The 24,195-nt window shown below is 43.0% G+C and overlaps 2 protein-coding genes across 7 annotated transcripts in view; one reads left to right on the forward strand and one right to left on the reverse strand.

Annotated features, from left to right (window-relative positions):
• TSEN15 (tRNA splicing endonuclease subunit 15) overlaps positions 1-15,490 on the reverse strand; it is a 145,316-nt gene extending 129,826 nt beyond the window's left edge. Inside the window, exon 1 of one of the 3 annotated variants that reach the window (XM_068240137.1) lies at positions 15,412-15,490. The gene's annotated coding sequence lies outside the window, so the exon portion shown is untranslated. Of the gene's footprint in view, positions 1-15,184; positions 15,324-15,411 lie in introns of those variants that run through there. The other 2 variants (XM_068240136.1, XM_068240139.1) reach the window with 2 other exon arrangements.
• Positions 15,135-24,195, forward strand: part of COLGALT2 (collagen beta(1-O)galactosyltransferase 2) — a 256,782-nt gene continuing 247,721 nt past the window's right edge. For 2 of the 4 annotated variants that reach the window (XM_068240130.1, XM_068240129.1), the window contains exon 1: positions 15,135-15,618. In XM_068240130.1, coding sequence (XP_068096231.1) covers positions 15,386-15,618 — 233 coding nt within the window. In that variant the 5' untranslated portion in view covers positions 15,135-15,385. The remainder of the gene's footprint in view (positions 15,619-24,195) is intronic. The other 2 variants (XM_068240128.1, XM_068240131.1) reach the window with 2 other exon arrangements.

Here is a 24,195-nt window from a genome sequence, read left to right on the forward strand (position 1 = left end):
CTAAAAATGGGAAAACAACACCACTGCCATCATCATGAAAGCTCAGCAGAGCATGTACCACCTAAGACAGCTGAAGTTCAGCCTACCACAGAAAGTGATGGTGCACTTTTACATTACCATCATTGAATCCATCCTCTCATTTGAAATAATGGCTCACAATAAAAGAAGGCAAGAGTGCAGCACATTATCCAATTACCTCTGCATCAGCATGAGCTGAAAGATAGCAAATAAGACCTCTCTCACCCACCCACTCATTTTTTCAGTTTCTACCCTCAATCATGAGATACCAAACTTAAAGGGGCACTACAGCGAAAAACTGTAAAATTTAAAATATGTGCAAACATATACAAATAAGTACATTTTTTTCCAGAGTAAAATGAGCCATAGATTACATTTCTCCTATGTTGTCACTTACAATAGGCAGTAGAAATCTGACAGAAGTGACAGGTTTTGGACTAGTCCATCTCTTCATAGGGGATCCTCAGCAAGGCTTTTATTCTTTATAAAGATATTCCCAAAAAATAATTTAAACAATGATACTGGCCAGCTTCCCTGGACGCTACACAGTTTTTTGGCAGGTGGAAAGAGCAACTGCCATCACCAAGTGCTTTTGAAAATAAATATATCCCTGAGAATCCCCTATAAAGAGATGGACTAGTCCTAAACCTGTCACTTCTGTCAGATTTCTACTACCTACTGTAAGTGACAGCAACATAGAACAGAAGTAATTTATGGCTCATTTTACTCTAGAAAAAATGTACTTCTTATTTGTATATATTTGTGCACATATTTTATATTTTACAGTTTTTCGCTGTAGTGCCCCTTTAAAGGGTAAACTCTCAGGCACATAAACAGTTTCTTACCCTAGGTGGTAGCTCTGCGTGATGATGAGTCATGCAAGTCCCCCCAGCACTAACTGTTGTGCTACAACTGCTGTAGAAGGAAAGCATTACACCACAAACCCAATCACTTGGAATATGAATGTAAAAAGTATGGTTATCCATTACTTTAATCCTTATACTGTCTGTATGATTGTTCTATCTATATTTGCATATAGTCTGTGTCTCTTAAGCAACTGCCAAGTCAAATTCCTTGAAAGTGTAAACTTACATAGCCAATTAAAATATTTTTATGATGTTTTTCTAGTAGTGAAGGCTGCTTGCACAACTACAACTAAAGGTGGCCACTAACGGTACAATTTCTACTGAAAAATCATTCGATAGGAACATAAAATTAATTTGTTGATGGTGTAGTGATCGATTTCACTTCCGATCAGAATTATCTGATTTTTCAACCATTTTTTTTGCTAGAAATTGGATCATTAGTGGCCACCTTTAGTGTGGCTACAGACTGGAAAAGCTTGATAATCCCTTCATGTAAGAACCATCCAACCAACCTGGCCGGTCATCAGATAAGGATATTAACAACCGCATTTACTTGCAAAGTGTTTTCTTAGTGCACAGGGACAAGTTCCTTAGGCAACTTCATTTAAATGACATAGTAATATGTGACTATATATCTGTCCTACTTAGGATAGTTTTGTAATTGTGTATGTACATTTATTTAGCAAATAACCAGTAACTTGTTTTTTTTTTCTGATAATCAATTTTGGTGGAGAGGAGGTGGGAAAGGGAGATGTTGGGAAAGTGGGTGTGATGAGAATGCTTTTATTATGCTTTTATTACATATACTCATAAAAAATGCATTATTGTATATGTTTATGTAAATCTATATCAGTGGCATCATCAATGGCAATGAATAAAATGCAGAATCTTGGGCCTGATGCACTAACTTTTGGCAGAGTTACTGTGCTGTGGCATTTTAACTGGTAGTAATGCCAGGGCAGTAGCACATGCTATGGCATTAGCGCAACTTGCATTACCTGGGTAACACGTACATTGCTATGGAAACACAAGTTGTGCTATTTGAGTAACACACACTACTGCCCTAGCATTTGTACTGAAGTTAGGGCATTAAGTCTCATGTCACTAACTATCCCTAAAAGGAGTTCACTGTCTAATCCTTACCATTACTGAATATCTGATATGTTTAAAGTGAACCTTAAGTGACCACAGGAAAAAAGAGTTTCACTTACCTGGGACTTTGACCAGCCCCCTGCAGCTGCCCTGTGCCCGTGGCGTGCCAAACCAATACTTCGGTCCCCCGCCACAGCTTAGTTTAGTTTCTGCTGACTGAGCAGTCGGTGGGCCACTGCACCTGCACAGCCCTGGCCACGCACATAATTGTACTCGTTTACATCAGCGAGTGACTCCTGCACAGGACGCATTCGTTGAAAAAGTAAGTCACCTTCAACAAGCTGGTTTTCCTGGCTGCATGCTTGTTCCAAGTCAGAGAATAACAAGGTAGTCAAACTGGGAAGACAGCCCCATGGCATTAATTATAAAGATTAGTTTTGCAGTGACAGCCTCAATATTTCTATACTTTTTAGAAGTGTTAACATCCACTGGCAATTAAATTATTTCATTAAGCATCACTACTGAGTTCTGATGCTAATGACTTCTTTAATATTAATTGAAGTATATCCACTTATATTCCAAATATCCAGATACAACACATATGTACTGTAGGTCTAGTGTGGTTGAGTTTGATAGAAAAACACTGCTAATCTTTTAATTCTTCCAAACATCCACAGTATAAAATGCCATAGATGTCTTTGGTTTAAGTGGGAATGTGAAGAGCCAGATACCTGAGGGGTGGTATTTAAATCAACACCCAGGAATGTGGTGATGTGTCTCAACAGAAAGTCATTGTGCCACATCCATGTGCCCAGGATGTGAGAGGTGCATCCTGCAAAGTACTAGAAATAGAGCTCATCTATATGTGGAACGTGCAGTAACAGCAAATCACAGAAAACCAACCTGAATCCTTCTTTCACTGACTGGACTACTGAAAAGCACAATCTTACTGGCCCATATAGTTTACTGCAATCTGCACAACATCCTTTATCTCCTTTTTGACAGAAATGTACACTACAGCAGGGGTACCCACACTTTTTCGGGTTGCGAGCTACTTTCAAAGTTTCCAAGCCTAGGAGATCTACCAACATTTCGACGCACTCCCCCCCCCCAACATGGTCGCAGAATCGTTCACCCCCCCCCAAACACACACGCACAAACAAACACACCCTTTCGGTGCAGCAGCGAACCTCCAGCCTCTGTTCAGTCTCCTCTCCCGAGTCTCCACAAGATGGGAAACAACTTTGAAGACGCATGGGAGCTGGGGGAGGCGTGGCCAGTGACTTTGCATCACCATTCACAGAGCCTGGAGGGGGAGGAGATGCTGACCATTTGCTCCTCTCCCCTTTAGCCATGCCTCTCCCCTTTAGCTGCGCCTCTCCCATTGCATTGTATTCTCAAAGCCGCGGCTGTTAAGTAGCATTTTCTGACAGCCGCGGCTACAGCAAAAGTTTGACAGCCGCGATCATGCCGCAGCTAATTTTGACAGGACGCGGCCAAGCGATCTTCTGGTAGATTGCGATCGACCTATTGGGCACCCCTGCACTACAGCACTTATAATATATTTCAAGAACTATTACTGCAGGAGAATATTTCATATTTGCTTTCAGCTTCACCTGCAGACATATTTCCTTTGTGGGTGGTTGTATGTGTCTTTTTCAGCTTTAGATCCTTTATCAAAACACTGTAAGCTTAAGGGCCGCATCCCCCCACCAAAAACAGGCCTTCGGGGATTACTGCGTTAATATGCGGTAATCCCCTTGTGGTTCAGATCCAAACAGGAAGCGATGCTTTTTGGACAACCGGAAGAGCACAGAAGCGTACTGTAAAAATACGCTTGCACGCAGCAATGCCAACGTTTTGGCAAACTCTGTGTCGCCATAGACTTACATGACTTGCAGAGGTCATGCAGTAATGTCGGTTTGTCTGCACGGTAGATCATCAACTTCCGGTACACCGCATGCTGTATGAAAGCACCCATAGGCTTTCATTAGCATAGCGGTGAGGTGTGTTAAAATGACCCACTGCACCATACCAGTGTGAAAGGGCCCTGAGGGTTCTTTGCAGCATCTTAGCTTTTTCCTAGCACTGCACTCTTCTAGACAAGGAACTTTGATACCTCTGTTAACTTTTGGAGTCATTGCCCTGAGTCTTCTACCACCATGCTTTTTCCTGATGTTGCTCTCTGTTAACACTGCTACAGTACATCACTATTGCTATCTTCTAGTGCTTGTCTTCTACCAGGATTTCTGGTAGATTGGCCAGTGCTTGTTTTTCTGTATCTGGAAGTCCTCTTATTGTTATTCTCCTTGACTTTCTGTGGAATCTCCCATCTGGACTTGTCAGGGTTTAGCCCACATGCTGTGCAGATGTTCCAGTAAACAATGCCAACTACATGGTTAAAGTTGTGTATGCTGTTCTTGTCTGCATCTTACTCCAAGTAACGATGTGTTTCTCTGAAAACTTTCTGCACAGCTTGCATCGTTGGTTAACTCTAATGTGGTAGAGCTCTAATTCTGTCTGTGTTGTATGTGAGCACATACTTTTTTAACCATTGGTAATATTTCCCAGTACTAGTTCTCCTTTGATGGTACATCTCATGCAGGGCTTTGTTTTGCCATGACACTTCTGCTTGGCTATTCTTCCTTATCAGCTGCTCTCAAGTATTCTCTTAGCAGCAAATCTTTGGGTGGGTTTTACACATATACTCCTGGATGCTCCGGGTTTCATCCAGGACAGTGGCTTTGGAAATGATTCCAAAACTTATATCATCATTTTCTCTCCTTACTTATTTTTTTACATTATTCATAAAATCATGTTTAGCACATTCTGAGCAAACAAAATCACTCAAAAAAGTTATTCTTGATTAGATTAACTTTCATGTTACTTTTCTGGCCTGAACCTTGCTGGCGGTAAGGGGTAAGCCGCGCAGGAGGATTTCTCAGGCCCTGCTGGGCCGATTTGCATAATTTTTTTTTTTGCAACACGCAGCTAGCACTTTGCTAGCTGCGTGTGCACTCCGATCGCCACCGCTCCGCGCCGATTAGCCGCCGCTCACCCCCCAGACCCCGTGCGCTGCCTGGCCAATCAGTGCCAGGCGGCGCTGAGGGGTGGATCGGGACTCCCAATGACGTCATCCTGCCCGTCACCATGGCGTCGGGGAAGCCCTCCAGGAAATCCCGGAGGCGATCTAAGCGGGTGGGGTGATGCCCTGGGCTCGCTACATGATTTTTAAAAAAAATGCTGCGCTGCCCCCTGGCGGTTTTTAATAGACCGCCAGGAGGGTTAATGTTAATAATTTTGCTTGTTAGGCACTTTAAAAGGTTTAAAAAGATTAGGTGAAAAACAATTGAGAGATAACTCATGAGAAAAGTTATCTCCATAGACACTTACCTACCCTCTTTATGGTTGGTGTACAGTCACTAGTTGTTAGAATTAGGGAAGAAACTACTATACATTTTGGGGAGCTTCTGGGTCTTTGCATCAGCTGTCTCCATGTCCTCCTTTGGCCAGCTATTCACGCTGACAGGGTCAACATAGACCTTTTTCTCTCATAAGCTGGCTCTTCAGTACCTGCCTAGCCTTTTGGAGGTTCTTGGATGTTGCGGTCTTTCTTGCCTCCTCTTTGTAGGTCCCATGCAGCTGTGGTTTGCCAAGGTGCTTGTAGAAGGTCTGTATGTCTGTTGTGTGCCCAACTGCAGCTTCCTCACATCATTCTTGCAAAACACACAAATTTGTGTGTTTTGCAGTTAGCATTCAGTTTAGAGGCAGTGTGGGTGAATTCCCTGGGAGTGAGAGGTCTGGGGCCCGCCTGCACTTCCCTCTAGGTATCGCATTGTGGTTTGGGGGCCCCAGCCAGTGAGAGAGACTGGGGCCCCCCGGCTGTCATGCGAACCAATGTGTGTGATTTTAAATTTCTTTTTAGCAGCTTCCAGGATGCGGTTGATAGGTGAGTGGTTAGGGAGGGGACCGTGTGGGAGATGTGCCTACAAACGTCCCTGTAAAACGATGCAATCCACGATTGCGTCCAACAGAAGCCTTCCCACCTCCCACCTGAATGCTAATTTATGCAATTCCTGCTAGATTTGGTATGGCAGGCAAAGGGTGTATGACAGTACACCTGATTGGCTGACAGCCTGCTGACCAGATAAAGGCAGGAAATTGCTTTAGCTGGAAGTGAGCAAATTTGTGTTTTGCAGTTAGCATTCAGTTTAGAGGCAGTGTGGGTGAATTCCCTGGGAGTGAGAGGTCTGGGGCCCACCTGCACTTCCCTCTAGGTATCGCATGGTGGTTTGGGGCCCCTAGCCAGTGAGAGAGACTGGGGCCCCTGGCTGTCATGCGAGCCAATGTGTGTGATTTCACATCATACTTACCTGTTTTTTTTACTACCATCCAGCCACAATTCTTTAGTAAAAAAAAAGAAAGCACACCATTAATCTAAACCCATCCCATGTGAACTAGGAAGTTTATTTCTTGTCAGCATATAACTTGATGCCATCCATATATAGGCGGTAACTCATAGTTCCAATCCTGAATTTGTATCCACATCCAATCCTTGTTATAATCTGGGTAAAGAAATTCAGGTCTGTGCAGAACAGAGTAAAGGCATTGTATCAATTTGGTATATTTTGCAGGTACATAGTTACAAAATAATCACGGCTGTAAAAAGACATCCATGACGGTCTACCTCTTGGGCATCACTGTGTCTTAGTGCAGAAGAAAGAAAAAGCAACAAGGGTAGTTTGACTCAAAGCGTCACCATTACATATCTAGTAATTATACCTGTGGAGGGCCTTCGCTGTAAGAAAAGACAATCAGATTGAAAATTTGGAATAAGTACTTCCTGCAATAAGATTTTGCACATATTATCCACTCTTACTGTAAATAACCTTTAACATCTCCTTTCTTTCACAATGCATTCATAATGTAATGCTGGGGGGGCATACTTTCTGACCACCCAGCGCAACTAGGCTAAGAGCAGGATAATGGAAGAGGCCACACAGGCTGCCCAGAGCAACTGCAGCTCTGGGCTTCTGATAATACGCAATAGGAGTGCAGTGCGATGTTGCGCTACTTTTGCGATAGCAAACATTCAGACAGATATAAGACAGACTGGAGTGAGGTAGCCAATAACAGCTGCAGCAATGGCTACCTCACAAGGACAGGACTGGAAAGGTTCGCTACTCCTTCGCAGGAGATTGCGCAACCCACAAGACTAGACAGAATGAATGCTTGCTAAACTAGTCACTGCCACAGTGACAGCAAGCATCCACAGACAGGACAGACTAGAATAAAGCAGCCAATCGCGACCGCAGCGATAGCTTACTTCGCAAGAATAGGACTGGAAGGATTCGCCGCTCCTTCGCAGGAGATTGGCGCAACCCACAAAGCAGAGTACAAGAGCACAGATAATTCACACAATAATATCACAAAAAATTTACAATTACAGCTATCAATGTGATACAATATTCCGCGAACGCAATATGGAAAATAACAAACGCGCTAGTATGCGTATATATTGGCAATGAACCAATATATGACGCAGGCCTAGCAAAATAACAAACGCTGACTAAAATATGTATATATTGGTGATAAACCAATATATAACATAAATCAGGAAGACTAGCTAGATCTGAAGCAATACAGCAACTAAGCTAGGCAATACAATACTACAACTCTATACTAGAAGGAGTACGTATATATGTCCCCGTGGGAAATATATAACGTAACTCCACAAGAAACTGAACTAGAAAGTAACAATACAAGGAACTAAATTTCACAGTGTTCAGAGACCCAGTAACAGCCTAGACTGACTGAAACTATGATGGGCGGAGCACACTTGCAGGAAGCAAACCTTTATACTGAAGTCATCCAATGAGAACAGAGATGCAAATCTCCACACAGGTGAATGGTAATCAGTCACAAGCAGGATGGCTTGATTACCATTCCCTAGCTGACAGACTATCACAAGCAATGCATGCAGAACTATGCTAGCAACTGCATGTAAAGGAATCAGAACTGCTTGGCTGCAGTACCTCTGCAGCCAGCAGTACATGCTGCAGAAGCGATCATGACACATATCATCTTATCCTCTGCAGAGACCTAGGAATACAAATCTAATTTGCTTATGTTTCAAATTGACCTTGGATGCATATATACATGCTAAATAGATGATCTTAAAGTTGACTCTTTTCCAAATTAAATAAGCCAAGTTTGTCTGGCCTTTCTTTGTAAGGAAGACTGCTATGCCCTTGATCAATGATGATCACCAGATGAAATCTGAAGAGGTTTTATTCGGATTTCATCCAGGTAATTAAAGCACCTGTGCAAGTGGGCGAGGGGAGGTTAATCTTACTCGTCAGATGTTTTCTTTGATCTGGCGCGTCATGTGACTACAAACACTTCCTCCTTCAACACGGAAGGAGGAAGTGTTTGTAATCATGTGACCGTGGCTTAGAAAGCATTGTGGGAAGCGCCGAGGGTCAATCAAAAAAGACGTCTGATGGGTAAGATTAACCCCCTCGCCCACCTGCACAGGTGATTTCATTAGTAGGATGAAATCCCAATAAAACTTTTCGGATTTCATCCGAATACTTTTTTTGAGCATCCCTGCCCTTGATGAATCTAGCAATATATTTTTGTACCCATTATAAAATGTTAATGTTCTACCTTGCATGTGGTATTTAAAACTACAGTACATTTTTTCAGGGCCAGCCCACTAGCATCACATGTTATTTCACATTTTTTGCATTCTAAAATGATTTTTCCATAAGCTGCTGCTGCTGCTGCTTGGCATTGAATACAGTAGATTGATTTATTATCACCAATTCTGATGTTCCCAATACTTTCCCATTTTATATGGGGCTACATCATTGACAAGGGCAAGATGCATAACCTTACATTTATCAACATTACATTTTATCTGCCTATACAGTCCTCATATCCAGATCTATCTGTAGCATATCAATATCCTGCTGAATATTAATAAGTATATTTCATTTTGTATCATATTTACATTGTTTCCAATTTCATCTGCTAGGTCATTAAAAAATATTTAAAGAGAACTGGACCCAATGTTGCCCTTTGTAAAACACCACTGCAAGCAGTTGTCCATTTTGAACAGTTAGCCATTAGCAGTTGCTTCTTTTTCCATGTACACTAAATTTAAATTCCCCTAGTCCCTGTAGGTGGTTCAGGGAGGCCAAGACCGTTGAGCTGATTGTGGATTTCAGGAAAACGCTCCCCTACCAGTTTTCATTGGTGAGATTGAAGTCTCCACAGTACCATGTGTCCGGTTCCTAGGAGCAACCATAACCAGCAACCTAAGATGGGGGTAGAACACCACAAAACCTTCTGAAGAATACACAGCTGAGGCTATTTTTCCCACGCCAACTGAAGAAGTTTGGAATCCCAGTTAGAATCATCAGTTTTTACACCACTACTATCGATTCTCTGCTCATCCGTCATTGCCTGGTGTCAGGGGCAAGTATAAACTACAGAGAGTAATTAACACGGTGTAAAAGAACATAGGGTTGCCCCTGCCACCACTAGACCTTCTCCACACTGCCAAAATGAAGACGAGGGCCACTAGGAATTCACATGACCCCTCCCATCCAGACAGCGGCTTCTTTGAGCTCCTCCCATCAGGCTGCTGCCACAGATCTATCAACTCCAGAACAATCAGCGATAAGAGTACCTTCTTCCCCCACGCAATCCTCCTACTGAACTCCAGTGCCCTCACCCCATCCCTCCCCAACAGACATGCCCATCTAGGGCTGTCCAGTCCCTAGACAGCATAAGTCCCACTGCAAACTTTTAAGTCCCACTGTGAGCTTCTAAGTACTCCTGGGCAGGACTCGCTTCTCTGTTCTGAATTCTTGTTTGTGTACAATACATTTCTCTATGCTATGTAAATATGTCTCATGTACTACTTTATGTCTCATATACTACTTCCATTGCCATGTGTAGCGCAACCAATTCCAGGTATGTCAATCGACGTACTTGGCGAATAAAGACAATTCTGATTCTCAGTTTCTGGAACAGGCTTGATAAGGAAATGTGTCAAAAGCTTTTACAAAGTCCAAGTGCTTGTATACTGCATCTATTGATTTACCATTATTTAAAGGATAACTGTATAACAACAGATCAGGTGTTTCTGACATTATTGTCAGATCTTACAAGATTAGATGCATGCTTGACTCTGGTTATTCAAACACTACTGCAACCAAATAGACAAACGGACTGACTGCCAGGCAACTGGGATTGTTTAAAAGGAAATAAATATGACAGCCTCCTTATCGCTCTCACTTCAGTTGTCCTTTAAATTTGCATTACTACTTTATAAAAGCTGAATATGTCTTACTTCACACTCTTCCTTGTTTATATGCATATTTTTATATATTTGTTAATCTATTTTGGATTTGAGTTAATATAATTCACAACCTGTTTTTCAGCTTCTAGTTTTGACAGCCTTATTTCCTTTTCACAGTTTTTATTGCATTCCTTATAATTCTTGAATGCAGATTTAGACCTCTCTTGCTTGAGGGCATTAAGGCTGCTTACACACTAAGACGTTACAGGCGCACGTTACTGCATTTCTACACAGCTGGGAGAGCGGCCACTCTACTCTGAAAGAAGCAATCGTCAGGCCTCTACTCAAGAAACCATCCTTAGACCCAGATGCTCTAAACAGCTACAGACCTGTCTCAAACCTCCCCTTTCTGGGAAAAGTTATTGAAAAGGCTGTCTACCTCCAACTTGAAGCCAGGCTCTCCAGAAACAACATCCTTGACCCTCTTCAATCTGGTTTCAGGAAATATCACAGCTGTGAAACAGCCCTCACCCAGATTTGCAATGATCTGCTCATTGCAAGAGACAAGGGTCAATGTTCCATCCTGATTTTGCTCGACCTCTCAGCGGCTTTTGACACAGTCGATCATGAAATCTTACTCAACAGGCTACAAGAGTACTGTGGCATAGATGGCATTGTTCTCCGGTGGTTCAACTCCTTCCTGGCTGGCAGAACACAAAGGGTAGCCTTAGGGCCCTTCCTCTCCAACCCTGTACCACTAAAATACGGTGTACCTCAGGGCGCAATATTATCCCCTTTACTGTTCACCATATACATGCTGCCACTTGGAGAAATCATACAACAACATGGCCTGACATATCATTGCTATGCTGATGACACCCAGCTATATTTGTCATTCAAACCTGATGTCACAGACCCTACTCCACAAATAAACGCTTGCTTAGCTGAGCTTCAGGAGTGGATGAATAATAATTGGCTAAAACTTAATGCTGACAAAACTGAGGTTCTTGTTATCGAGGGCCAGGGCTCAACAGCAAAGCAGCTCCAGTCTCAACCAACACCGCTAAGGATAGGGAGCTCAGACCTGAACAACTCAGACTGTGTGCGCAGCCTGGGAGTACTGATTGATGGGAAATTAAGCTTCAGGAATCAAATCTCAGCTGTTGTGAAACATTCCTTCTTTCACCTAAGGAATATTACAAAGATTAAACACCTAATTCCTTCAGAGGATCTTCCAACCCTAGTTCATGCCTTCGTCACATCAAGGTTAGACCACTGCAACGTCCTCTACACAGGCCTGCATAAGAAAGACTTACGCCGCCTGCAATTAGTACAGAATGCCGCCGCAAGGCTGTTAACGAGCCAACCCCGCCATTGCCACATAACACCAACCCTGAGCTCACTCCACTGGCTACCGATAAAATGGAGAATTCTGTTTAAGATTGGCTTACTGACATTCAAATCCTTGCACAATCTGGGCCCTGGATACCTGAAGGACTTGTTGCAACTACATCACACCCCCCACAATCTTAGATCAAAAGGACGTAACACCTTGGTCACCCCCAGAGTCCACCTCAAAACCTTTGGAGACAGAGCCTTTTGTCATGCTGCCCCTACACTTTGGAACTCCCTGCCACACCCAATCAGGACAGCCCCATCCCTGGAAGCATTTAAGTCTAAACTGAAAACCTACCTTTTCAGTCTGGCATTCATGAACATCTGACTATCTCCTCTGTAACACAACCCAGCCTGAAACCCTGTATTAATCTGAGACACAGCTATGCGCTTTGAGTCCTATGGGAGAAAAGCGCTTTACAAATGTTATTGTATTGTATTGTATATCATATCCCATATGCTCTTCTTCCTGTATCAGTCAACCAATGTTGAATATGGAGCCTGTTTTATAGATTCCAGTTTTGAAAGACTGGTTTTACCTCTACTTTTATATGTAGAGGGAAAATATCAGCTGTATGCCAGTTATATGTGACTGACCCAATTCCAAATCCAAAAATCTTTATTGGCAGGACCTAATACATTTAGCATTGCCAAAGCTTAACATTAGTGTTAGCATGGAAGGGTGTGGTTGTGGGATTATAGGCTTGGGGAGGGTATAGGTGACAGTATATGGGGTATAAAGTCCGTAGGGGTGGGGAATGGTATAAGGGGTATACAATCTATGGGTATCATGTTCCTCTCAGTTGGTGACAAGCAGCGACATATCGGGCTGCTATTTGCATGGTTGTTTCCTCTTCCCCCAGTAGGATGTAGAGTTTCTTCTCCTCGTCTGTGGAGGTGAAATCCAGGATGTGGGCAGAGAGTCTCTGGAAGTGGGCAGTCCTCACAGGTGCGTATTTGCTGCAGTGTAGACACTGCAGAGTACAGAGAGTCCTTTTGCTAAGGGCTCATTCACACTATGGGCTCGATTCTCAAAAGCGTGATAACTGCTATCACAGCAGTAATCACACGAGCTTTTCACGTGAACAGCGTTAGTTCACGTGATAAGCGAATGTTTCCGCGAGTTCACGTGCGCGTTTCATGCTTTTGAGAATCGAGCCCTGTGTGGTACTGTGCTGTCAGTCATGTCGCACTGCACATAGTGTGCAATCCACAAGTTAACATGAAAGTCCATTTTCATGTTACTGTTTACAGTACAACTGTGTATTCCCACAAGTAGCAATGTAACGAGTCTGGGAACCAGAGGTGATTTGCCCATGATACCAGGTGAATGGCATGAATCAGGCGGCAGAGACAGGACGGCAACATCCCGCCCATCCCTCGCCCCCTCCCCTACTCCCTCTCTACGTCCGCCACTTGTTACCTTGAGACTGAGTTTGCGGCCGCCTCTACGAGAGTCTCCGGTCTTCCCCTCGCTAATAGACCTCAGCGTGACCCGCAGTGCTGCTGTAATGAGGAAAATGACTTACTTTATGTATATATGCCATTACCAGGGGAACTGCTCTCTCATTTCCTCATTACAGCAGTGCTGTGGGTCACGCTGATCTGAGGTCTATTATCGAGGGGAGCACCGGGGACACTTATAGAGGAGGTGGCCGCCAACTCAGTCACAAGGTAACAAGTGGAGGACAAGGGGAGGGAGGGGGGAGTAGGCTGGCTACCTACTGGGGGCACTTCCCTGGCTAACATATACTAGGGCAACTATACTTGCTGCCTATACTGGGGGCACTTCCCTGGCTAACATATACTGGGGCAACTATACTTGCTGCCTATACTGGGGGCATCTATACTGACTGCCTATAACCGGGGCAACTATACTGGCTGCCTATATTGGGGGCAGCTATACTGACTGTTTATACTGAGGGCAACTATACTGGCTGCCTATACTGGGGCAACTATACTGACTGCCTATACTGGGGGCATCTATACTGGCTACCTACTGGGGGCACCTACCTGTCTAACCTATACTTAGGGCAACTATACCTGTCTGACCTATACTGGGGGCAACTATGCCTGGCTAACCAATACTGGGGGTAATTATACCTGGCTAATCTATACTGGGACAAAAAAAGAGAGAGAAGGAGGAGCGCTCCTAGTGTGACATCGCTTTATTAAGACAATTGCGCAAATAAAAATTCACTTACTGGATGTAAGTTGAATGCAAACATGTAAAATCCTTAAAATCCTTCCTTGCTGCGTTATTACGCGTTTCGGCGTTCCACGCCTTCTCTTTTTTTGTTCCTTTGACCAAGCCTCCTTGACAGCCGGGCTCTAAGAGAAGCAGCTAAAGTGTGACTCCACTCGACCACCCCTGATCACCGCCTAGCAGCGCAAGATTGCACATCTTTCTCCGTAATCTATACTGGGGGCAACTATACCTGGCTAACCTATACTCGAGGCACCTATATCCTCAAAATTTTGCCTCAGGCAGCCAAAAACTGAACCAGCCCTGCTGGGAACATCTTATTGCACAAAGCATGCAATTTTCCAAGGGGATCTATTTTGTTGCGGCTGCTGACATCCACGCAGGATGCGTCGGGAGCGCATGCATAAAATCACATTAGTGCATGCATTGAATAATGTGAAAAAGCCAGGAAGTTACAGGGCTCGTTTCCACTGTAGCAGTGCGGAATCGCCTGGATTCCACCGCTGAAGAAATCGCATGCGGCTGCGTTTCCGCATGCAGATTTACCCGCGATTTCGCATGGCAAGGAGCCATGCGAATTTAACCATGTCACTGCCTGTGTTAAATTCCATTGGCTTTCATGCGAAATCGCATGCGAAATCGTGGGGAAATCCGCATGACAAAGCCGCATGCGATTTCCCTATGGAATACATTAGCGGCGATTCGCCCGCATTCCTTCCGCACGCGAATCTGCACGACCCTGTCGTGCAGATTTTCCCCGCAACGAAAAACGCCGCCGCCGCCGCACACATGAAAACAGCCCCATCCACTAACATTAAGTATGCGAATCCGCATGCAGTGCCCGCATGCGGATTCGCTATAGTGGAAACGAGCCCACAAGGAGCAGTTTGAGCTACTGCCAGTTTGGAAAACCTTAGTTGACTGCAGATTTAAGAGATGAATGGATGAAGATAATTTTGAATAACATGAAATCACTAGCACCCATCTATATTTATGTCTGTGTTTTTTTTTCCAATGGAAATTTAATTTTAAAAGTGTCATTCCCAGGGTAAGGGCTGCCAACAACTTCTAGCTGTGTTGGCTAATCTAGGGGATAAATTGGCTTTTTACATTCACTTATCTTTACTTCAGTTTATCACAAAGAATGTCTAGCACAATAAATAAAACGTCAGAGGCAGTCATGCTAGCTTGTCTGTTCCCATGGTAACTTTCTACTGTAAGGATTTGTAATGCCTACATGTCAGAACCTTCTGTTAAATTTACCTAACAGGCGAAAAGTTTGTTGTGGTGACATACCTGTCCGTGACCAGGATTACGGTGAATTAAACAGCACTTTCTGCATGCCTGCAACTGGCTCTACTCTATTCAAACCCGGAGCCCCCTCTGACTATCGTGCTCTCAAATTTCAGCTCCATCCCCCCTCGCAGCGCTAGTGGAGACTCGGCTCCCAGAGCACAAGCAGAGCAGTATGCTCATCAGCAGCAGGCTCAGTGTAACATGGCTCCGGTCACTGCAGCCTATACCTTTCTGCTTCTGCTTCCTTTCTACCTTTCCCTTTTATGTGTGTCAGGCGAGGAGCTGACTATTGAAGAGACAATCCTTCCTGAATCCTCCGTGCGGAAGCCAAGTGTCCTGATTGCAATCATAGCACGGAACTCAGCTCACACACTGCCCTATTTCCTGGACTGTATTGATAAACTGGATTATCCCAAGAACAGAATAGCTATCTGGTAAGTTGCCATCATTACTAAACACTGTAGACATGGGTAATGACTTCATCACTTGGCATCCAAGTACTCCTCAATCGTTGTGTTTTTCTGTGATTTTTTTTTTTTCAGAGTTGGAATGCCATTCGTACCATGAGTCATTATGCCTCATCAGACAATGACTACTTTAACATATAATATACTTTTGTATTGATCTGCTGTTTGCTTGATTGTATAGGGTTCTATCATACAGCATTGGGACTTGAGACCAGGCGCCCAGATTGCCTACTCCGCTTGAGACATCTTCCTGACATCAGTTTGCTGTAATCCTGCAGTGAGTTGAGCATTCAGTGATGCACTGAGGATGTCAGGATGATGTCAGATGCACATAGAGATTAGTTCATGTAATGGAAACCATACTGATGTCAGTAAAAGTTATGCATGTTTACATTTAAGAATTACTTTGTTCCCGCAACTTTCTGTTTATTTGAATAACTTATTTTTTGTGTAATGACCTACAAATAGCTATTGTGTTGCCTTTATTTATCTACAGAAAATGTGGCCATGTGTTACTAGAATGCTTTAATGTTCAGTCTCCATACATTTTGCACTCATATTAATAAGAAACCTATTTACATAGTAAATTAAAAAAATGTGTAGATGATGTGAACTGCCAGTAGTTAGTCAAACTTCAGACTCCTGCAGCGTGCTTTATCTATAGCATTAATTAGTGATCTTTATAGTATTAGTGTTATTATTGTTAATATTATTATTATTATTATTGATTTATTATTATTATTACTATACGCCTATACAGTGCAGACCAGAGCTGGACAAAGCATGTGAGCCTGGTAGACAGTGAAGATAGTAAGGGGGGGGGGAGCATACACTAATAGATCTAGGGATCTATTAGCTGCTCACACACTGTACACAGATTTTCAATACACTAATAGATCTAGGGATCTATTAGCTGCTCACACACTGTACACAGATTTTCAACAGATTTCAGCATGAAGTGTATTGGAAATCTGTGGAGCCACCTGCCGCCTCCCAGCCAGGTTTCCCCATCTAATGTGGTCCCTCTGGATGCTGTGAGCAGAGCTAACACTTACTTACCTATCTGCCGGTGCTCCTCCCCGTGTCTTCTCTCTATACCGAGTTCCTCCTCTCTGCCTCTGCTCTCCTTGGGTGCCTGTGTCATGTGACAAATGCTTGAGGGCAAACCCTAGGGGTCCAACGAGTATGCCGCCAGGCCTCTAGTGTTTGGCTTCTAGCGCTTGTCACAGGGCACAGGCGACCTGGGAGAGAAGACACAGGAAGGAGCACTGCGGCATCGAGAGAAGACACAGGAAATGGGAAAAGGCAGAGGCAAAGGTGAGAGTTAGCGCTGCTGCTACCGATTAAAGAGACACTGACGCGAAAAAAAAATTATGATATTATGATTTGTATGTGTAGTACAGCTAAGAAATAAAACATTAAGATCAGATACATCAGTCTAATTGTTTCCAGTACAGGAAGGGTACGTTTCCACTGTAGCGTTACGTTTTCGCCTGCAAAAAATCGTATAAGATTTTTCTGATTGGTGAAAATTCGCATGTAAATTTGTACGCGTTTTTATGCGAATTTTCGTACGCGAAAATTCGCATTAGTTACATATGCATCATCTGCCTAGTAACAGCTTAATCATGACTGCTGACAACTTCCTGTAATCATGGATCTAATGCGAATTTTCGGGCAAGTAACGCGCATTGCCTATACAAAGCATTGTACGCGAATCGTACGCGATGTCCGAAAAAATGATACAGGACCTCAGATTTTTTCACGCGTACGAACGCTAACGAAAATTCGCATAGAGTGGAAACAGCTGCATTGACTAACATTAGTTTTAAAATCTATGCAAATGTTCTGAGCAGAAAAACTGACACAAACCGCACAAGTGGAAACCTAGCCGAAGAGTTGAGAAACTCCAGTTGTTATCTCTATGCAAACAAGCCATTAAGCTCTCCGACTAAGTTAGTCGTGGAGAGGGCTGTTATCTGACTTTTATTATCTCAACTGTAAGTGAACTGTTTACTTTTTCTCTGCTAGAGGAGAGGTCATTACTTCACAGACTGCTCTTAAAGACTCATTTTGAATGCTGAGTGTAATCTGCACATATTATAGAAAGATGCAATGTTAGAAAAAACACTATATACCTGAAAATAAAAGTATGAGAATATTTTCATTGCTGCTAATCTTCTAGTAATTATTCATAGTACACAACCAATTCACTATATCATATTTTTTTTTCGCTTCAGTGTCTCTTTAAGCGATATCTTCTGTCTGGGCCAATTTGATCGAGTTCAGTCGAAAATCAAGTGGGCATCATTTTGATCACAGTGATCTAATAATTTACTGTGATGCTAATAATTCAGCTTGCATGCAAATTTAATGCAAATTGTATGCAGCTTATAATTTGACCAGTCAAATGTATTTCCAGCTTCAAAATGTATATAATTTGCACTACATTTGCATGCAATGCAAATTATTACCATTTCTTGACCATCTCTAATATCTAGGTGGGTCGCTCCTAAACATTTCCTTCTGGCTCCTGACTTGAACAGACTGGCCTATGAATTCCACATCTATTTATCCACCCCTGGAGCAAACACGGTTACCGTAGCGCTATACAGAGAACATTCATTTATTAACATTCCACACTGTATTGTAAATGTATAGAAAAAGTGCAGCAAAAATGTGTCTTTTAGCTCCAAGTTACAAATTTGTAGTGCAATTTTCCATGCCATATTGGAAACCAAAGCTTGCATTTGACAGCAAATATGTTTATTTTCAGCAGGTTTTTAAGCCATCCTCAGACAGACTATAAGGCCTGGTGCACACCAAAAACCGCTAGCAGATCCGCAAAATGCTAGCAGATTTTGAAACGCTTTTACTTCTTTTTCTGTAGCGTTTCATCTAGCATTTTGCGGTTTTTAGAAGCGTTTTTGGTGTAGTAGATTTCATGTATTGTTACAGTAAAGCTGTTACTGAACAGCTACTGTAACAAAAACCGCCTGGCAAACCGCTCTGAAGTGCCGTTTTTCAGAGCGGTTTGCGTTTTTCCTATACTTAACATTAAGGCAGACACGCCTCCGCAATCCAAAATCTGCAGCAGCCCGGGAGTATGCGTTTCTGCAAAACGCCTCCCGCTCTGGTGTGCACCAGCCCATTGAAATACATTACCCAAGCGTATCCGCAGCCACAAGCGGATCGCAAAACGCAGCCGAACCGCTCTGGTGTGCACTAGGCCTTTCTTCTTTTTCTGTAGCGTTTCAGCTAGCATTTTGCGGTTTTGTGAAGCGTTTTTGGTGTAGTAGATTTCATGTATTGTTACAGTAAAGCTGTTACTGAACAGCTACTGTAACAAAAACGCCTGGCAAACCGCTCTGAAGTGCCGTTTTTCAGAGCGGTTTGCGTTTTTCCTATACTTAACATTGAGGCAGAAACGCCTCCACAATCCAAAATCTGCATCAGACCGGGAGTATGCGTTTCTGCAAAACGCCTCCCGCTCTGGTGTGCACCAGCCCATTGAAATACATTACCCTAGCGGATCCGCACCCGCAAGTGGATCGCACACCGCAGCCGAACCGCTCTGGTGTGCACTAGGCCTAAGAAAGGATTCTACTTCTCTAGAAATCCACAAATTCTCCAAAGGGCAATTCCAGGTTAGATATAGCACCTGCCAGTCAACAGTTATGTTGATGTGGGAATCTGTGCCCCAGAAGTCTGTTTGCAGAACTTGGATGGAACCTGTGTGTAATACAATACCAGTGCTTCTGCTACTCAGGGCTGAGTTGAGATCTTGGTGGTCTGCACAAGTTCTGGTGCCCTAGACTCCGCCCTCTGCTGAACTTGCAAATTCGAAAGCAAACATAAGGGCTGGTTCACACGGACCGTGTCGTCCTATGACGTCTCGTTCAGGGGTGGCGGTACGGAGATCGCCGGCTTCCCATCGCAATCAGCGTTTCTTGTCCCCGCAAGTGGACATGAAGCCGCGGCGGCTAGGCGACCCTGGATGTCGCATGCGGCTTCTAGGGCCGGCAGAAACTACACGTTAAATCAGGATCGGAACGCTGTGTTTGCGCAATCGCCGGTAACCGCGCAATGCTAAATGCTCCCATTCACTTGAATGGGAGCATTTAGCCGATGAGTCCCGAACGCTTGGCGGTACACGCCGTCAAGTGTCGTGTAAACCAGCCCTTACCCTGCTCAGCAGGGACTGCCTATCCAGCTCTCTGTGCTCAGGGGCAGTGATGTTGTAGCAACTCCAGAATAGTGGGTTTGTGAACGTAGGACAGCCACCTCTGAGCACACTGTAGCCTCTAGTCTCATGCCTAGAGTGCCTAGTGCTAAATCCGGCACAAATGACACTGATAATTCTTGCTGCTTTGCACTACTTCATATTGGGTCAGATCTCAGCAGAGATCTAATACACTATCACTGCTGCTAGCTTATTTTCCCTGATGCAGCAAAAAGCTTATGCAGCGATGCTTGTGTACCTCTCCGCCTTTAACCCCCACCACACTCCATGTCAGCACGGTGGCATAGTGGTTAGTGCTCTTGCCTTGCAAGCGCTGGGCCCCCCGGTTCGAATCCCAGCCTGGTCAACATCTGCAAGGAGTTTGTATGTTCTCCCCGTGTCTGTGTGGGTTTCCTCTGGGTACTCCGGTTTCCTCGCACATCCCCAAAAACATACACATAGGTTAATTGACTTCCCCCAAAATTGGCCCTAGACTATGGTACATACACTACAAGATATAGACATATGACTATGGTAGGGATTAGATTGTGAGCTCCTCTGAGGGACAGTTAGTGACAAGACAATATACTCTGTACAGCGCTGCGGAAGATGTTGGCGCTATATAAATAATAATAATGATAATAATGTCAGTTTCTCAAAGAGCAGTCTCTCTCAATCAATGCTTTAAATGACAAAGTAATGGAGGGGGATGGTTTTCATTTTAGATTTTATTTTATCAAAATCTAATATTTAGTCTAGCAGATTAGACCAGCTATAGAGAGGATTTGTAGAGCTGCTGGAAACAAATGGAGGGAGCCAAGTGCCTGTGTTTTATGATATGAGATGTTAAGGTGAAGATTGAAGTCTATAATGGGAGCTGCAGATGTTCCCAGGTGAGGCACCCCGAGGAAATGCCACAGTGTGGGGGTGTAAGATTTTGTCTTTTGCCATGGGAGCTGGTTGGTGCCAGGCTGCCATTGGTTGCTAGTAGTTATCATTAACCTATGAAAGTCAGCACATAGGAAACCCCAATCAGCGGCGCTGCCAATATTTAAATGATTACATACCCAACACTAGGAAGTGTTGCAGATACCTTCTGCCAGCTTTTGTTTAAGTTCTGTTTCGTGTGGTTTGTAATGCCTTCAGTGATAACTTTCATTATATTGTTAAGTGCAGCTTTCTTGTACCGTGGTTGTCAATCAATTGCTTTATGCTAAAAAGTTGTAGTAAACGGGTTTAGTTTTAAGACTTAGAAAAAGTGCCACAGGTATTCATTTTATAGGGTGTTGTGGTTTTTTTTTTATTATTTAAAAAGTTTATGTTGATGTGTCCACATACACACAGCTGTCATCAATTCTTTGGCTACATTCAAGGTATAGTTTCCGGTGCTGATTAAAGAGTGTATTTAAAGTAAAGTGATTAAAGGCCTTCCTTTAGGCATATGTTTCCGTGTAGATCACAGATTGCCGAGCAAGCTCATGGTAAACCAGGACTCCTAGGAGGGATCAGTGTCACAGCTTGTGTTTTTCTGTGTAGAATGATCTCCTTCATTGGCTGATGTCACATTATTAGTTCTTAAAGGACTCCTAAGGTAAGCACAGAGGTATGTTTATGCTTGATGTAAGTACCTCTGTGCATTGTCCATTCATCTTCCTGTCCCTTCCACCCCACTCTCTATAGTCACTCCTTGAAAAATGTGACTTTTAGATAATGTCAAAGTTTCAGACAGAAAGAGGCAAGCTTGTTCCCTCCTACCTGCCCAATCCCTCCCCTTAAGGAGAGTTAATGAGGCGGGAAAGAGGAGGGAATGGGAGGGTGATAGGAGGAAACATTGCAGCAACCCTGTCTCTCCCTGTCTGAAAATGTCACTTTACCCAAAAGTCAAATTCTTCAAGAAGTTATTACAGGGGCCAGGGGAAACAAGTAGAGGGATGGACAACACAAAGATGTATGTGCTTAGCTTAGGTAGCTTTGCCATAGGTCAGGTGTCCTTTAAGGTCCCCATTAATGATACAATATTGATTGTGTAGTCTTACCACTTCTATGTAATATGAGGGACTACTAAAGCATCAATTCATAGTACACTCAGTGGAACCACTACAAATCGCAATCACTAGTGTTTTGTATGAGCATTTTTGGTAGTGATTTTAAAAAGTGTAAGGTTTTTGCGAGCGATTGTGTAGCGATTAATGTTTTTAATTCGGATTGGTCCTTTCAATTACTTTTAATTTTTTTATGAGAGATTACGCCAGGGTTTATATAATTTACACTGCAGAAATGCTAACCGCTAAAAATACTGCATTTCCTGTGTTCGCGATTTTGGTGATCTCAATTGCTCCAGTGGAATTTGGCCCATCCATTAACATTAGCTGAGCGTTAAAGAGGAACTCCAGTGAAAATAATGTAATAAAAAAAGTGCTTCATTTTTACAATAATTATATATAAATTATTTAGTCGCCGTTTGCCCATTGTAAAATCTTTTAAATCCCTGATTTACATTCTGACATTTATTACATGGTGACATTTTTACTGTGGGCAGGTGATGTAGCTGCTGCATGCTTTTTTGGCAGTTGGAAACCGCTGTAAACAGCTATTTCCCACAATGCAGCAAGGTTCACAGACAGGAAACTGCCAAGAGTACGTACTCAGAGTTTCTTGTGGGAGGGATTTCACCACAATATCAGCCATACAGCGCTCCCTGATGGTCTGTTTGTGAAAAGGAATAGATTTCTCATGTAAAAGGGAGTATCAGCTACTGATTGGGATAAAGTTCAATTCTTAGTCGGAGTTTCTCTTTAAGGGAAATCGTTAGTGTTTTGAATCGCTCCCTAAACGCTCACAAAATCGCTCTAGTGGGTTCCAGCCCTGATTCAGTTTAGACTTCTACTAAATAGATTTGGTTAGATTGTACAATCAAGATTGTGGCATTAATGGGTACTTTTAGGGTAAGTTGTACTTTAGGCCCTAGTACGGGGTGACAAGCACTAATCAAATGTCAGCAGCACATTCTCCCATTTGAATAAGTGTGAATATGCGAGGCAGGTGTGAAAGTGATTGTTAACAGCTGTGATGGACCCAGTGAGGTCATTTATCACTTCAAACCAAAATCCACAGTACACTACAGTATAATATAACCTCTTGTCAACCATTTCGTAAGGTGTTTACAGATTATATATTAGGAAGATGAGCCTTTGGTATTGTTATCCATATGTAAAAAAACAAACCAAAACAAATTTCACCTAAAAAAGGTAATATTTGGCAACTGCTAACTAAGCTACCACTAAGCTAACAGATGGTATATTTAGCTGTATGCCTTTAAGATATTTTTTTGAATAATTTAGCCTGAAAAATTCACGAGCATGAATTTCCTGCTTCTGTATCAAGCCTAGGGTGAAGAATAGGAAATGCTTTGCAGCTGCTTTCTGAGGAGGATTTTCAGGCACTATAAGAACTGTCACTTAGGGCCGGTTTCCACTATACCTAGGAGATTCTGCATAGAAAAAAAAACAATTGCGAATTCAGTGCGTTTGCGGACCCGCATGCATTTCCGTGCGTTTTTTTCCAAGTGAATTTGCATGCGTAAGCACATTTTTTTCTTCTATTTCCCTGTCGCCATTCATAAGTATAGACATTTGCAGGCCAAAGGTTTTCAGGAAAGTACGTAAAAGAACCCAGTGAAAAATGTTATAGAGGCGGCAGTTTTTTTTCTGCCTGCAGGGGGAAGTAAATTTAGCCTGTAATGGAAACATGCCCATTGAAATAAATTGCATATGCAAATTCGCTTGCAGCTAATGCGCACAAATTCTCCATAGTGGAAACAGGCCCTTATACACAAATTTTGTTCATATTTTTCCCATGTGATCTGTGGGTAAATTGCAGAAACTTTCATTGTAAGCATGGATCTCATTAGAATGAGGAGTGAGGCTTAGCAAGTAAGGGGGAGGGCATCAAAAGATAGCTCTGTTGAATCAATACACTGTCCTAAATATAATTACAGGCTTCAGGTAGAAGTGCTGCTTCTCTGATTTGGATGTTGGAATTTCATCTTTCCTCAGCCTAGTCTAGGGGCAGCAGATGCATTTTTTGTTTCTGATACTTTTTTAGCTAGGACTATGAAAAGGAAAACCATGTTTTTTACATTTTGCAAATTGACATAGCTAAACAGTTATCAGTTCTGACTTCAGGCCCACCTTACTGGCCTCCCACTAAACTGATGGTAATGAAGGCAAGTTCCAGTTGATACATATATTACATGTATATTGCATCGCTGTTGTGTAATGTGGACTACAGATCTGCATTAAGGCCAGGTGCATCTCTTGGCA

The sequence above is a fragment of the Hyperolius riggenbachi genome, chromosome 6 (assembly GCF_040937935.1).
Source record: "Hyperolius riggenbachi isolate aHypRig1 chromosome 6, aHypRig1.pri, whole genome shotgun sequence".
Taxonomy (NCBI): domain Eukaryota; kingdom Metazoa; phylum Chordata; class Amphibia; order Anura; family Hyperoliidae; genus Hyperolius; species Hyperolius riggenbachi.